Source organism: Hemitrygon akajei, chromosome 7 (genome assembly GCF_048418815.1).
Source record: "Hemitrygon akajei chromosome 7, sHemAka1.3, whole genome shotgun sequence".
Taxonomy (NCBI): Eukaryota; Metazoa; Chordata; class Chondrichthyes; order Myliobatiformes; family Dasyatidae; genus Hemitrygon; species Hemitrygon akajei.
This window is the reverse complement of record NC_133130.1, coordinates 31200416-31213146: the sequence shown is the minus strand read 5'-3', so window position 1 is coordinate 31213146 and position 12731 is coordinate 31200416. Positions and strand designations below refer to the sequence as shown.

At 41.5% G+C, this 12731-nt stretch overlaps 1 protein-coding gene across 2 annotated transcripts in view; it reads right to left on the bottom strand.

Moving 5' to 3' along the window:
- fmn2b (formin 2b) overlaps positions 1 to 12731 on the bottom strand; it is a 464635-nt gene that overhangs the window by 212152 nt on the left and 239752 nt on the right. For both annotated transcript variants that reach the window (XM_073050587.1, XM_073050588.1), the window contains exon 8: positions 9493 to 9554. In XM_073050587.1, the coding sequence (XP_072906688.1) occupies positions 9493 to 9554 (62 nt within the window). The remainder of the gene's footprint in view (positions 1 to 9492; positions 9555 to 12731) is intronic.

The following is a 12731-nucleotide window of genomic DNA, read 5'->3' as shown; positions in this document are numbered from 1 at the left end:
TTCCTCATATATTGTTCCATTCCTGGGATCCTCCTTGTGAAACTACTCTGGACTCTAATGCCAGCATATCTTTTCTTAGATAAAAGAAAGCTAACAGCATTGTGAAGGACCCCACGCATCCCCATACAAACTCTTCTCCCTCCTGCCATCTGGGAAAAGGTACCGAAGCATTCGGGCTCTCGCGACCAGACTGTGTAACAGTTTCTTCACCCAAGCCATCAGACTCCTCAATACCCAGAGTCTAGACTGACATTGACATCAATTATATTGAAATTTGTCCTCTACTGTGTCTATTATTTATTTATTATTGTACTGCCCTGCACTGTTCTGTGCACTTTACGTAGTCCTGTGTAGGTCTGTAATCTAGTGTAGTTTTTGTGCTGTTTTACATAGTCTAGTATAGTCTTGAGTTGTCTCACATAGTCTAGTGTAGTTTTGTGTTATTTCATGTAGCACCATGCTCCTGAAGGAACGTTGTTTTGTTTTTACTGTGTACTGTACCAGCAGTTTAAGGTCGAAATGACAATAAAAAGCAACTTGACTTGAAGTAGTACAATACATTGGTGAGGCCCAATTTGGAGTACCGTGTGCAGTTTTGGTCACGTTCCTAAAGGAAGGATGCAAATAAGTTTGAAGGAGTATGTAGAAAATTTACAAGGGTGCTGCTGGATCTGGAAGACACAAGTTAAAGGAAAGATTGAATGGGTTAGGACATTATTCCTAAGAATGTAAAAGATTGAGAGGAGATTTGATAGTGGTATACAAAACTATGAGGGGTATTAATAAGGTAAATGCAAGCAGGCTTTTCCCTCTGAGGTTGGGTAGGACTGTAACTGGACGTCATGGGCCAAGTATGAAAGGTGAAAAGTTTAAGGGGAACATGCGGGGAAACTTCAGTCACAGGGATGTGAGAGTGTGTGACAGGTGCCAGGAGAAGTGGTGCACATCAGCTGGATTTCAACATTTAAATGAAGTTTGGATAGGTACTTGGATGGTAAGGGTACGGAGAGCTGTGAAGAGGGGTGGAAGATGGGGTAAGAAACGAAGTTGTAATGCTCACTCTCGCTACAGCAAAAGGACAACTCAGATTTACTAATAAAGTTCTGAAGGAGGGGAACATGAAGTATTATCCAAAAAGTTGAAATTATTATTCCTTTTACCTGCATTAGTATTTGTAAAATATGCTTCTTATGTATTTTTGAAGAGACATCATGATCCTTATAAACAATAGAGAAGTAAAAAACATAGGTAGATTGCTCTTAAAACCAAATATCAGGCAAAATTTGGAATTGCTACCAATTCACTACTTCTTCATAACCTTTATAATTAAATATTTAATAGTTAAATATCATCTGGCAAACAAAAACTGCAGTTAAGACTATGCATCCAGAGAATCTGGAGTAAAAGCTACCATACAAACATAGCAAAACAGTGTTCAGGATTACACTAAACTAGAAACTTGCTCCCGTTCAAACCTATACAATCCGCAAAGTATCACAAGTCCAACTGAACTCAGGGATTCACTATCAGCTGACTCACAAAATGGAGCAGTTAACAGCATGCATCTAGACCAGGGTCTTGATCAAGGGTCTCAGCCGGAAACGTTAACCGCTTACTCTTTTCCACAGATGCTGCCTGGCCTGCTGAGTTCCTCCAGCATTTTGTGTGTTGCAGATTTTCTCACGTCTGTGTGTGTAGACCTCCCTGACGGCAAGGATGGTCAACCCTTTGATTCTACCAAAGGGCTTTTCCACTTTTGCAAACATCACATATAATTGGAGACATTTAAAATTTGAAAGAGGTTTAATAGTAAAAAAGTATTTCAATACGAACGCAATTCTAAAGCATTAATTTGTTAAAATTGGAGAGAACTCACCTTCAATTGACTTTGCAGTCCAGGTCATATGTTGGGGTAATGCTAGAAAAACCACCCTTCCTGACATAACACTGAGGGGCTAAATATCAAATCCATCTGTTCCTCAGCTCAACAATGGCTTAGTGTCAACACCAGCAGCAGAGTACAACTTCAATGCACTGACATTCAATTTTGAAGTGTCCCATACAGTGCCTCTACTTTCTTAGAAGTTTGCACAGATTTGGCAAGTTTTCTTAAACTTTGACAAAACTTTTATAGATGGATAGTGGAGCTGATCCTGACTGGATGCATTATGGCTTAATATGGAAACACCAATGCCCAAAAACAGAAAAGCCTATGATAAGTGGTGGATGTAGCCCTGTCTATCACAGGCAAAGCCATCCCTACCACTGAGCGCTGCTAACATATGTCCCAAAATATCAATGCAGTTATAAAGAAGGCAAGACAGTGGCTATACTTTATTAGGAGTTTGGAGAGATTTGGCATGTCAACTTCTATAGTTGTACCGTGGAGAGCATTCTGACAGGCTGCATCACAGTCTGGTATGGAGGGGCTACTGCACAGGACCAAAAGAAGCTGCAGAAGATTGTAAGTCAAGTTGGCTCCATCTTGGGCACTAGCCTACAAAGTACCCAGGACATCTTTAGGGAGCGGTGTTTCAGAAAGGCAGCATCCATTAACTAAGGACATCCAGCACTCAGGGCATGCCCTTTTCTCACTGTTACCATCAGGGAGGAGATACAGAAACCTGAAGGCACACACTCAGCGACTCAGGAACAGCTTTTTCCCCTCTGCCATCTGATTCCTAAATGGACATTGAATCTTTGGACACTACCTCACTTTAAAAATATACAGTATTTCTGTTTTTGCATGTTTTGAAAACTCTATTCAATATATGTATACCATAATTGATTTACTTATTTATTATTATTTTTCCCTCTGCTAGTTTATGTATTGCATTGAACCGCTGCTGTTAATTTTACAAATTTCACGTCACATCCCAGCGATAATAAACCTGATTCGGATTCTGAAAACAGCATCCATCAGGAACATCAACCATCCAGGCCATGCTCTGTTTTTGCTGCTTTCATCAGGAAACAGGTCCAGGAGTCTCAGGTCCATCACCACCAGGTTCAGGAACAGTTATTACCCTTCAACCATCAGGCTTCTGAACCTGCGAGGATAACTTAACTCACCTCAGCTAATTCTATAACTTATGGACCTGCTTTCAAGAACTCTACATCTCATGTTATCAGTATTATTTATTTACTTATTGTTTGTATTTGCACAGATTGCCTTCTTTTGCACGTTTGTTGTTTGTCAGTCTTTGTGTGTAGATTTTTGATTCTATTGTTTTGTTCTACTGAGAATGTCAAGAAAACGAATCTCAAGGTAATACATGCTGACGTATGTACTTTGACAATAGATTTACTTTGAACTTTGAAGTGCTATAGAACATTTTTAAAATGATAGCCTCTAAAAAATGGGATAAAGTGCAAACATAAAAACAAAACAAAATTATGTTAATTAAAGCAAGGTTAACTAAATAGGTTTTGAGCTGGTGTTTAAAAAATGTCCACTGAGTCTGCATCCCTTATAGTTTTAGATATTGAATTCCGCAGTTTAGGAGCCCAATTAAAAAGCGCTGACCTGCCAATTGTCTTTTGAAGAAGATTGTGAAATTTTGGAACCATTTCAGAAGAATACCTGAGAACACGGGTGTGATTATAAAATGAAAGTGATTTTGCGATGTACTCTGGTCCTAGTCCATTGAGAGGTATAAAAACTTCCATTCTATTGTTGAGTTAATGGTGCTCAACTCTCTATAGATCAATAATTGGAAAATACTGAATAGATTACAATTAATGGTTCCTTCTTTACATGCATCTCTGCACAAAAATATTTATCCAATTTTTCTGCTTGATGTTTGAAAAACCAAATTTCCCCTAGAGGCACATCTGGCAATAGCAAAAACTCCGCATCAAAATATGTTCTACTGCAAACATATCAGCAGGGTACATAATTGATACCTATGCTTCCTATGGCCCCATTCATCCAATATACAACTTTGGAGTTATCTAAACAGCTTTTACTTTGGGTGAAGGAGAATGGAGGACGGGAGATGTCAGAAAATCAGAAATTGATAATTGGCTATGAATGTATAATTCACCTACCAACAAACTCTTAGTTACCTTCTCCATCACTAACCCTGTCTTTATAGCTGCTTTTTTCGCACAGCAAGAAAGTCACCTGATCTGTTTTATGCACTCCACCCACTTCCTAATTCTGTCAATGATTGTTTAGGTTATGGCTCCTGTAGTGCTCAGCCATGCAGCTTTTCAGCGGGGAATGTTTCCAACTCCAGAATCGTTTCTGGCATCAAGCTCCAGTCCATAAACACACACAATGCTTGATGGAACTCAGCAGGTAGGGCAGCATTCATGGAAGTAAATGGACAGTTGATGTTTTTAGGCTGAGACCCTTCAACAGGCCCAAAATATTAACTGTGCATTGCATCCATAGATACTGCTTTACCTGCTGAGTGCCTCTAGTACTTTGTGTGTTGCTCAAGTTTTCCAGCATCTGCAGGATCTCGTGTCTCCAGACCAGTAATACCTTTTGGACAAACATTTCTTGTTCAACTTCACCACCCATCCCTCCAATCCCTTGTGTTTCTTAACTGTCAAGGAGAAGAGGTCCTTTCTCTTCATTCTGTTAAGGCTCCCAACTTCATAATCTTCATCAAATCTCCTCCTGGTCTCCCCGTCTCCCCAACATCACACTACTTCATTCTATTGTTCAGCATGACTGAACTTTTATTAAAGCCTTTGCGCTGGGGAAACTGCCATCTGTTCTCCTCCTGCAGGATATTCACTGCCTCTCCTTTAGTGCTAAGCATTTCAAAACATATTCCCTGTGCACAAAAATTTAGAAACTCAAGGAACTCATTGCACCACTCCAGAGATTTACATTTTCTACTGTCAAAAAGCAGAGTGATTAGTAGTATTGAAGAGACAGACAGCTAACCTTTACAATTTCTTGCAATCAAAATCATTAACATTCTGTCATAATGGTTCCATCGCGCACCTCATCTAACCTATGGTTAAAGTAGTCAGTTCAGCAAAGCTCCCCCACTAAGCTGAAAGAATCAATGCATCTGCAGCTCTGCTTAAAATAAAATCAAAAATTTCAAAGTACATTATCAAAGAATATATAAATCGTACAATTGAGATTTCCTTGCTTACAGGCAGCCACAAAGCAAGGAACCCTAAAGAATCTAATTAAAATAAAGATCAACACCTGATGCACAGAGAAAGGAGGAGAAAAACAAATTATGTCAACTATAGACGCAAGCAACATTCCTAACCAAAATAAGCCCTTTGATCCAAATGCTGGAGCAGGCCCAAAACCTCAGTATCAGTTCATCACACTAGCAGGTACGGAAGCACAGCAGTTGGGGCCGTCTTCATACCCCTCAGCGCCATGGAGAGAGGAATGAACGTTGTGGCAGAGCGAGCAAAATCGGCTCTCGCCTCTGATCCCGACACCCTGTCCGTCCAGTCTATCTGGGCTGGCATTTAAACTGGAAAGACAATCGAGAGGTTGCTGGAGGAACTCAGTAGGTCAGGTGGCAGCGGAGGGAAATGGACAGCTGATGTTTTGATCTTTCCAGATGAAGGATATTGACGTGAAATGTCAACTTGTAAACACAAGAGATTCTGCAGTTTTACATCAGCACTTTATTCACTTCCAAAGATACTGCCTGACCTGCTGAGTTTCTCCAGCATTTAGTGTGCGCTCCTCTGAAATATGAATTGCCCACTTCCCTCCACAGACAGCAAGGTAGATGGCAACAGTCTTATCTACATGGTAGGGAAGGCCATAACGAAGGGGAATAGGTTTAGCGACAGAAAATATTTAAAATGGACCTACGGGACAGCTTTTCCCACTCAGATGGTGGCAAGTATATGGAATGAGCTGTCAGATGAAGTGCAATCACAAACAAGAGGAAATCTGCAGATACTGGAAATCCGATCAACACACACAAAATGCTGGAAGAACCCAGCAGGCCAGGCAGCATCTACGGAACAGGGTACCGTCCATGTTTCGGACTGAGACCCTTCATCAGCACTGAAGATAAAGATGAGTCGGAGTAAAAATAAAAGTGGGGGTGGGGGTGGGGAGGAGGGGAGGGAGAACCACAAGGTGACAGGTGACACTGGGAGGGATGAAGTAAATAGCTGGTAAGTTGACTGGTGAAAGAGAATCAGGGCTGGAGAAAGGGGAATCTGACAGTAGGGGGCGGAAGGCCATGGAAGAAACAAAAGGAGGAGAAGACTCTAAGGGAGGTGATAGGCAGGTCAGGAGATAATGCAGGGTGGGGGAGGGAGGGAATGGTGAAGTGGGGGATTACTGGAAGTTCGAGAAATTGATGTTCAAGCCAGCAGTTTGGAGGCTACTCAGTCAGAATACAAGGTGTTGCTCCTCCAACCTGAGCATGGCCTCATCGTGACAGTAGAGGCGGCCATGGACTGTCATGTCGGAATGGGAATGGGAAGTGGAATTAAAATAGGTGGCCACTGGAGATCCCGCTTTCTCTGGCGAACGGAGCGTAGGTGCACAACAAAGCGGCCTCTCAATCTGTATCAGGTTACACCGATGTACACTGGGAGCAGCGGGCTATGACCACAGACTCACAGGTGAAGTGGAAGGACCATTTGGGGCCCCGAATGGTAGTGAGGGAGGTGGTGTAGGGGCAGGTATGGCACTTGTTCCACTTGCATGGGTTAGTGCCAGGAGGGAGGTCAGTGGGGAGGGCCGAGTGGACAAGGGAGTTGCGTAAAGCAGAAAGTGGCGGTTGGGGGGTGGGGGGGGGGCAGTGTGGGAGAAAAGATCTGCTTGGTGGTGGGATCCTGCCAGAGATGGTGGAAGTTGCAGAGGCTGGAGGGGTGGTAGATGTCAACAAGAGGAACACTATCCCACGTGGAGTGGTGGGAGGACGGGGTGAGGAAGTGTTTAAGATAGGTACAATTGTATCATTTAAGTCCTTAGATATACACATGGAGGGGGTGGGACTTGGAGGGATGTGGGGCAAATGCAGGAAATTTCATCTGGCCATGTGGGCACTTTGTCAGCATGGATTCATTTGACCAAAGAGCCAACACCACCCTGTGACTCCATGCCGTTCCGCTCTGCTGAGTTCCTCCAGCATTTCTTTGTTGCTCCAGATTCCAGCTCCAGTTGTTTTGATTGTAGATATGTAAAAAAAGAGATCAGAGTAGTTGTTTCTGGGAATTGGATTCAAAATGTTTAAGGTTAGTGGAGGAAAGTTTAGGGGAAATGCCAGAGCTAGTTTTGTTTTTAAAAAGCACAGTGGTGTGTGCATATCACTGTGTCAGGAGTGGTGGTAGAGCTGATATATTAGGGGCATTTAAGAGACTCAAAGAAAAATGGAGTGCTGTGGGCCCTGTAGGAGGGAAGGTTAAATCAATAATGGAGTAGGTTTATATAGGTTGGCACATCATGTGCCAAATAGCCTGAACTGTGCCGTACTGTTCTATGTTTACTTTAAAAAAGACAAAGTAAAGTTTCACCCTCATCTATGCTTGAGATTACGTTAATTTATGATTGCTACATGTATTGCCACCAAATGACTCCTCTCAATTTGACTGGACCAGACTTTGGGCATAAAGCTCTATAATTTGGTGGAACCTCTGGTTGGAATTCCAAAATGTGTTATCTTTATACGGGCAGCTATGTCATGTGGCCTTCAGATGACTTGATGCCTTGTGAAAGCCTGCTTCTGCACTTGAAGATGATTTGCCTTAGCTGGCCCAAGAATGTCTTCCAAGTCTTTGATTTTCCTCATGAATACCTCAACCTTGTTGCCGTTCCCACCACATCAGTCCCAGGTCATAACATTCAACCAAACAGCCCTTGCCCATTGATATTAATTTAAATTCCTCTCCTGACCACAAATCCATTCAATGTCAGCTTCTCAGCCCTCATCATCTCCTTGATCCCTCAGACTTTGCCTAAAAATGCTCAACTCTGTACAAAGAACTCTGTACCTTTCATCCATTTGCCCTTGGCTCAACTTTCCTAGCAATCATGGAACACCATGAATACCTCAGATGCTCAGGTTACACTCTCCAAAAATGAAGCTCTCAGGCATTTCCCGACAAATCATTACCTATTGCTTGTTCCATGACGCACAAGGATCAGGATTAAATATACACATTGATGAGCCTACACAGACATTTCAGGTACAGAATCCCAAAGCAAAAACAAGAGGAAGAAATAACAAAATTATAGAGAATTAGCCACTTCCCTCAATTATATTTTTAATGTCTGACCCTTATCCTGAGACTAATCAAATCCTAGATGCTCCAGGCAAAGGAAACAGCTTCATGTCATCTACCTTCTCAGAATCTTGTAAGTTTCTCTAAAACTTGAGTGGAGTCATGGACAAATTCTACTTGTGCTCTTCTTAAAAGAGAAACTCCACATCTCAATAATTAATCCAGTGAATCACTGCTGCATCGACTCCAAAATATGCATATATAGAGGGACAAGGTAATTAAATTGCCAACTATTTAGAAATGATCCAGGTTTCTTTCAGCACAAAGAAAAATTATTCACAGAAACGGGAAACCAAAACTACCTTAACAACTTTGACGCTTCCTGGAAGTTACCCTCATGTAAACATGTCACCACCTGGAAAGCCCAGTAGAAATCATTTAAAAACCAACAGCATGGGAAAACTAACCAGCTCAGTAAGTTTTTTTTTAAAAAACCTGGCATGTTGCTTATGGAGAAAATCTCCAAATTCCTATGCAAAATTTTCATTTACTTCTGCACTGGCCACAAGACGGCCCACCACTTGAAGCTTTTCAACTACATGCATACCGGAATTATATTGGGACCTTACACATGACATTTGGAGTGAAACCTTATATTATAATGTGCAATTGTGAAAGTTGCCACTGAAAAGGAATGTGTTCAGAGTTCAAGCACCCATTTGTGCACCGAGCGATTCTTGAGGTCAGAATAGTGCTCTCAATTTGGTCGGAAGTGCTGTGATGAATTAAAGTTGAAAATTCTGTATGAAAATAGGTCAACACTCAGTAAATTTTCAATGGTGCCCCTTAAATGAAGCGCGTCAAATCTGAACCTTTTGCTTATTTCCACAGGCTACAAACATTAACCTTCTTACATTCCATAAAGCATATGCATTTTAACTAACTTATTTCATATAACATCCCATGTTAACCTAACATAACTGGACTCAGAGTGAAAGGCCTTACAATTCAGGTATTGCAGCCTGTCTGAGAACGAAGACCGAGCAAGAAAGTGGCAAAATGTTTATGCTTTAAATTTCCTACCACGATAGCATGAAGAATAAGCAAAGAGAATCAGATTACCTTAAATATAGGATTGTTTTGAATGAAACAGTAGCTCAGTTACAAAGCAAAATCTGCATCCCAGGAATCAATTGCTACATAAACTAACATGCAACTTTGAGCAATGGGGTTAAATGCCTTGTTCCTGACGGCTCAGATCCAAAAGCCTGGGCCACATTGTTGTTCTTTTGATCCTTTGGTCGCAGTACTTACATTCTCATACAGGGCTTGAAGGGTCTCCAGGTCAACCACAGAATTGTCCAAGTTCAGAACAGCTGCAGAAAAGGACAAAAGGAAGAGTTGTCAAAACGATGACAAGCAAGTGGTGAACAGTTAACAGAGCACAAAAGGTGCTCAGCGGCTGCGGAGGCGACCCGCTGGTCAGATGGGCTTTGGCTGCACAAACGGTAGGGATTGTGGTGTGGCGGGACTTGCAAACGAGGACAGTGGTGGGGCCCAGGTGTCTGTAACACAAGATTTCCACCACACACGCAGATGCACCCACTCCATTGTCACAGCCAAAGCCAGAGAGATCAGAGGGATGCCAGAGACCAGCCTTCCCAGAGAATTAGAAAAGCAACACCACAACAGAACAAACTCATTCTCATCTCTGGTCGGTGTCAAACACAAGGCGGCTAATCCCAATTTGAATTAGTCAGTTAACTTCAAAACCTTGACAAGGGTCAAGTCCTCAGCACATAAATCTGACAGTTTTAGTGCAGATTTTGAAATTTCATTCCCCTTTCCCACAAATTTCTACAATGGGAGGTCTGAACTTCTCACGCAATCACCCATTATTAACCCATGTGCAATTGTGTTGTGGAAATGTTAAGCAGATGTTCAATTAATTGAATTAGTACATGACATCAAGCAGCATTGTTGCATACACATGGCCGAATGGGTGCAAATTAGACTCCATGCATCATGTGCAAATAGTGGAAGACTATATTTACAAATCTTAATACTGCTTCAGTTCAACAGGCTGGTGAGCCACACATTAGTACAATTATCTCAGTAGCAAAGACTGCTTAATCAGAAATTAAACCATGCAGGCCGTCTTCTGAACAGTCCTCTCTTACATATTTCAGTTAGAGCTCAATCCCAACCATGTCTGCCACACACACAATTCCAACAATTTAACAGGCAACCAAGTACAGCATTGCTGCAGCTAACAAACCCCAAAACACTGATTGTGGCACTACGAGTGATTGTACCACTCACAAAAACACACCCAACCTGCCTGGAACATACAATTACAACCACAAATCCTTCTCAAACTATTACAGATGCTGGGTAAGGATTGGCCATTTCCCCCCTCCTATAGATACATGTACTTCTTATGGAAACCACAACCTCACAGCCCACCCGCCTGAACGGAATATGCTCCTTTTAAATGTTGATCTTCATCACATGGCTTCATGTCAGTTCTTCATGCCTGGGGATCAGTGGATTGTAGGATGAGAGCAGAAACATTTTATCGGACAACAATGCCATGTACTGGGCGCTTCACACCATGATTTCAAAGCATTGAAATCAACTGAACTGTATTCCACACACCAACAACATAGTGCCCCTATCCCAAAGTCCTTACTCGCAGACTTGCTGCAGTCAATCAAGTTTGATCAAACAATCTTGCTGAAGTTATTGCGATGTTTACTCATTTGAGTGACTTGGGGAGAACACTGACATTTTGGGTTTCATTTTCAAAACCAGCTTAGAGCTTTATTGTAAGCTATTTGATTCCACAAATTAAAATTTTAAATATTTTTAAAGAATATGGCTGTGACAGAATGGCAAAAATACAGGGAAACTTACCACAAAACTAAGACCATAAGACATGGGAGCAGAATCAGGCCATTTGGCCCATCAAGTCTGCACTGCCATTTCATCATGGCTGATTCATTTTTTCTTTCAGACCCAATCTTTTGCCTTCTCCACATACACTTTCATGCCCTGACCAATCAAGCATCGATCAACCTCTCCCTTAAATGACTTGGCCTCCACAGCTGCCTGTGGCAATGAATTCCACAGATTCATCACTCTCTGGTTAAAGAAATTCCTCATCTCTGTTCTAAAAGGAAGTCACTCTATTGAGTACATCCTCTGGTATTAGACCCCCCCCCCCCCCACCACAGGAAAAATCCTCTCCAAATCCATTCTATCGAGCCCTTTCAAAATTCAAGAGTTTTCAATGAGATCATCCCTCATTCTTCTGTATTCCGATGAGTATAGGCTATCCTCTACACCAGAACTATTGACTTATTACAAATTCAATGAAGCAGTTTGTGTGTCAAGAATCTCTAATTTTCTGCACTTCTGATTCATGATTGTATTGCTGTTACAATCGCAATTTACTGCATACACTTTAACGTTCTGAAGCATGCATAAACAACAAACAACAGTAAGCGACAAACCTCCCCTTCCACCAGTGTTTTCAAACTTTCATGCAAACTATCCAGTAAATTTATTCCTGGAAAACACAGGGCACGCTGTTTTCTTTTTGAGGCAACATAGTTTTAGGATGTCCATTATGAAGTACTACCAAATAGATGAATGCATGCAATAATGACCAACTTGCTTCAGAGTCTGATGGATTCAATATGCATCTATTTAATATCTGACCGTTTAGGTTAGTGAATGGGGTTATATGCCTTTTGCAATCAAGTGAATAAAAAGGTAATGTTTCTTAGGGCGTATTCTGGATTTGGGGTATTGAGTAAAATATTAACTTCAGCAATCAATCTTTAGATTTGAAGATGGACTGCAGATTAAATTTAAAATGTAGCTCTGGACAATAGCTTCCTAGAGTTGTGAAGTTAATTGAAAGCCTGACAATGTTGATTAACGTTCACATTGCGTGTCTTGAGTATAGGTGCGAAGGAAGAATGAAAGTTATGTCATTCAAAGGAAGCATTGTCAACACTTTGTAAATACAGAATAGACTTTCGATCTTTAGCACATAAAACGCCATGTTATAATGGGTCAAACAGGCCACTTCCTCTGAAAGGGTCTCAGTATGATGCATGCTGTGTTTTATTTTGTCGAATAAAATAGTACTTCACATCCAGCAATTGCATCTCTCCAGTGACTTTGTTCACATTACAACAACATTGAGCATTAATTTTGCTCGACTTTATATTAAAAACTCAGCTACATTTCTGGTAGGAAGAGATCAGACTGTTGAAAGCAACATACAATGTCAGAGAATGGGAAATCCACTTAACTGGGAAATGGATTGAAAACCCTTTCTGCAACCTGACCTTTTAGATTCCTGGGCTGACCACACCCACAGGGGCTCTAGTAGGGGAGATGACCATTAATGCTATGTTTAGGCACAAATCAAATGCCTTTGCCTCGAGACAAATCGCACAAACTGCTGGAGGAACTCAGCAGGCCAGGCAGCACCTATGGAAAAGTGTATAGTCGACTTTTCCGGCCGAGATGCTTTGGCA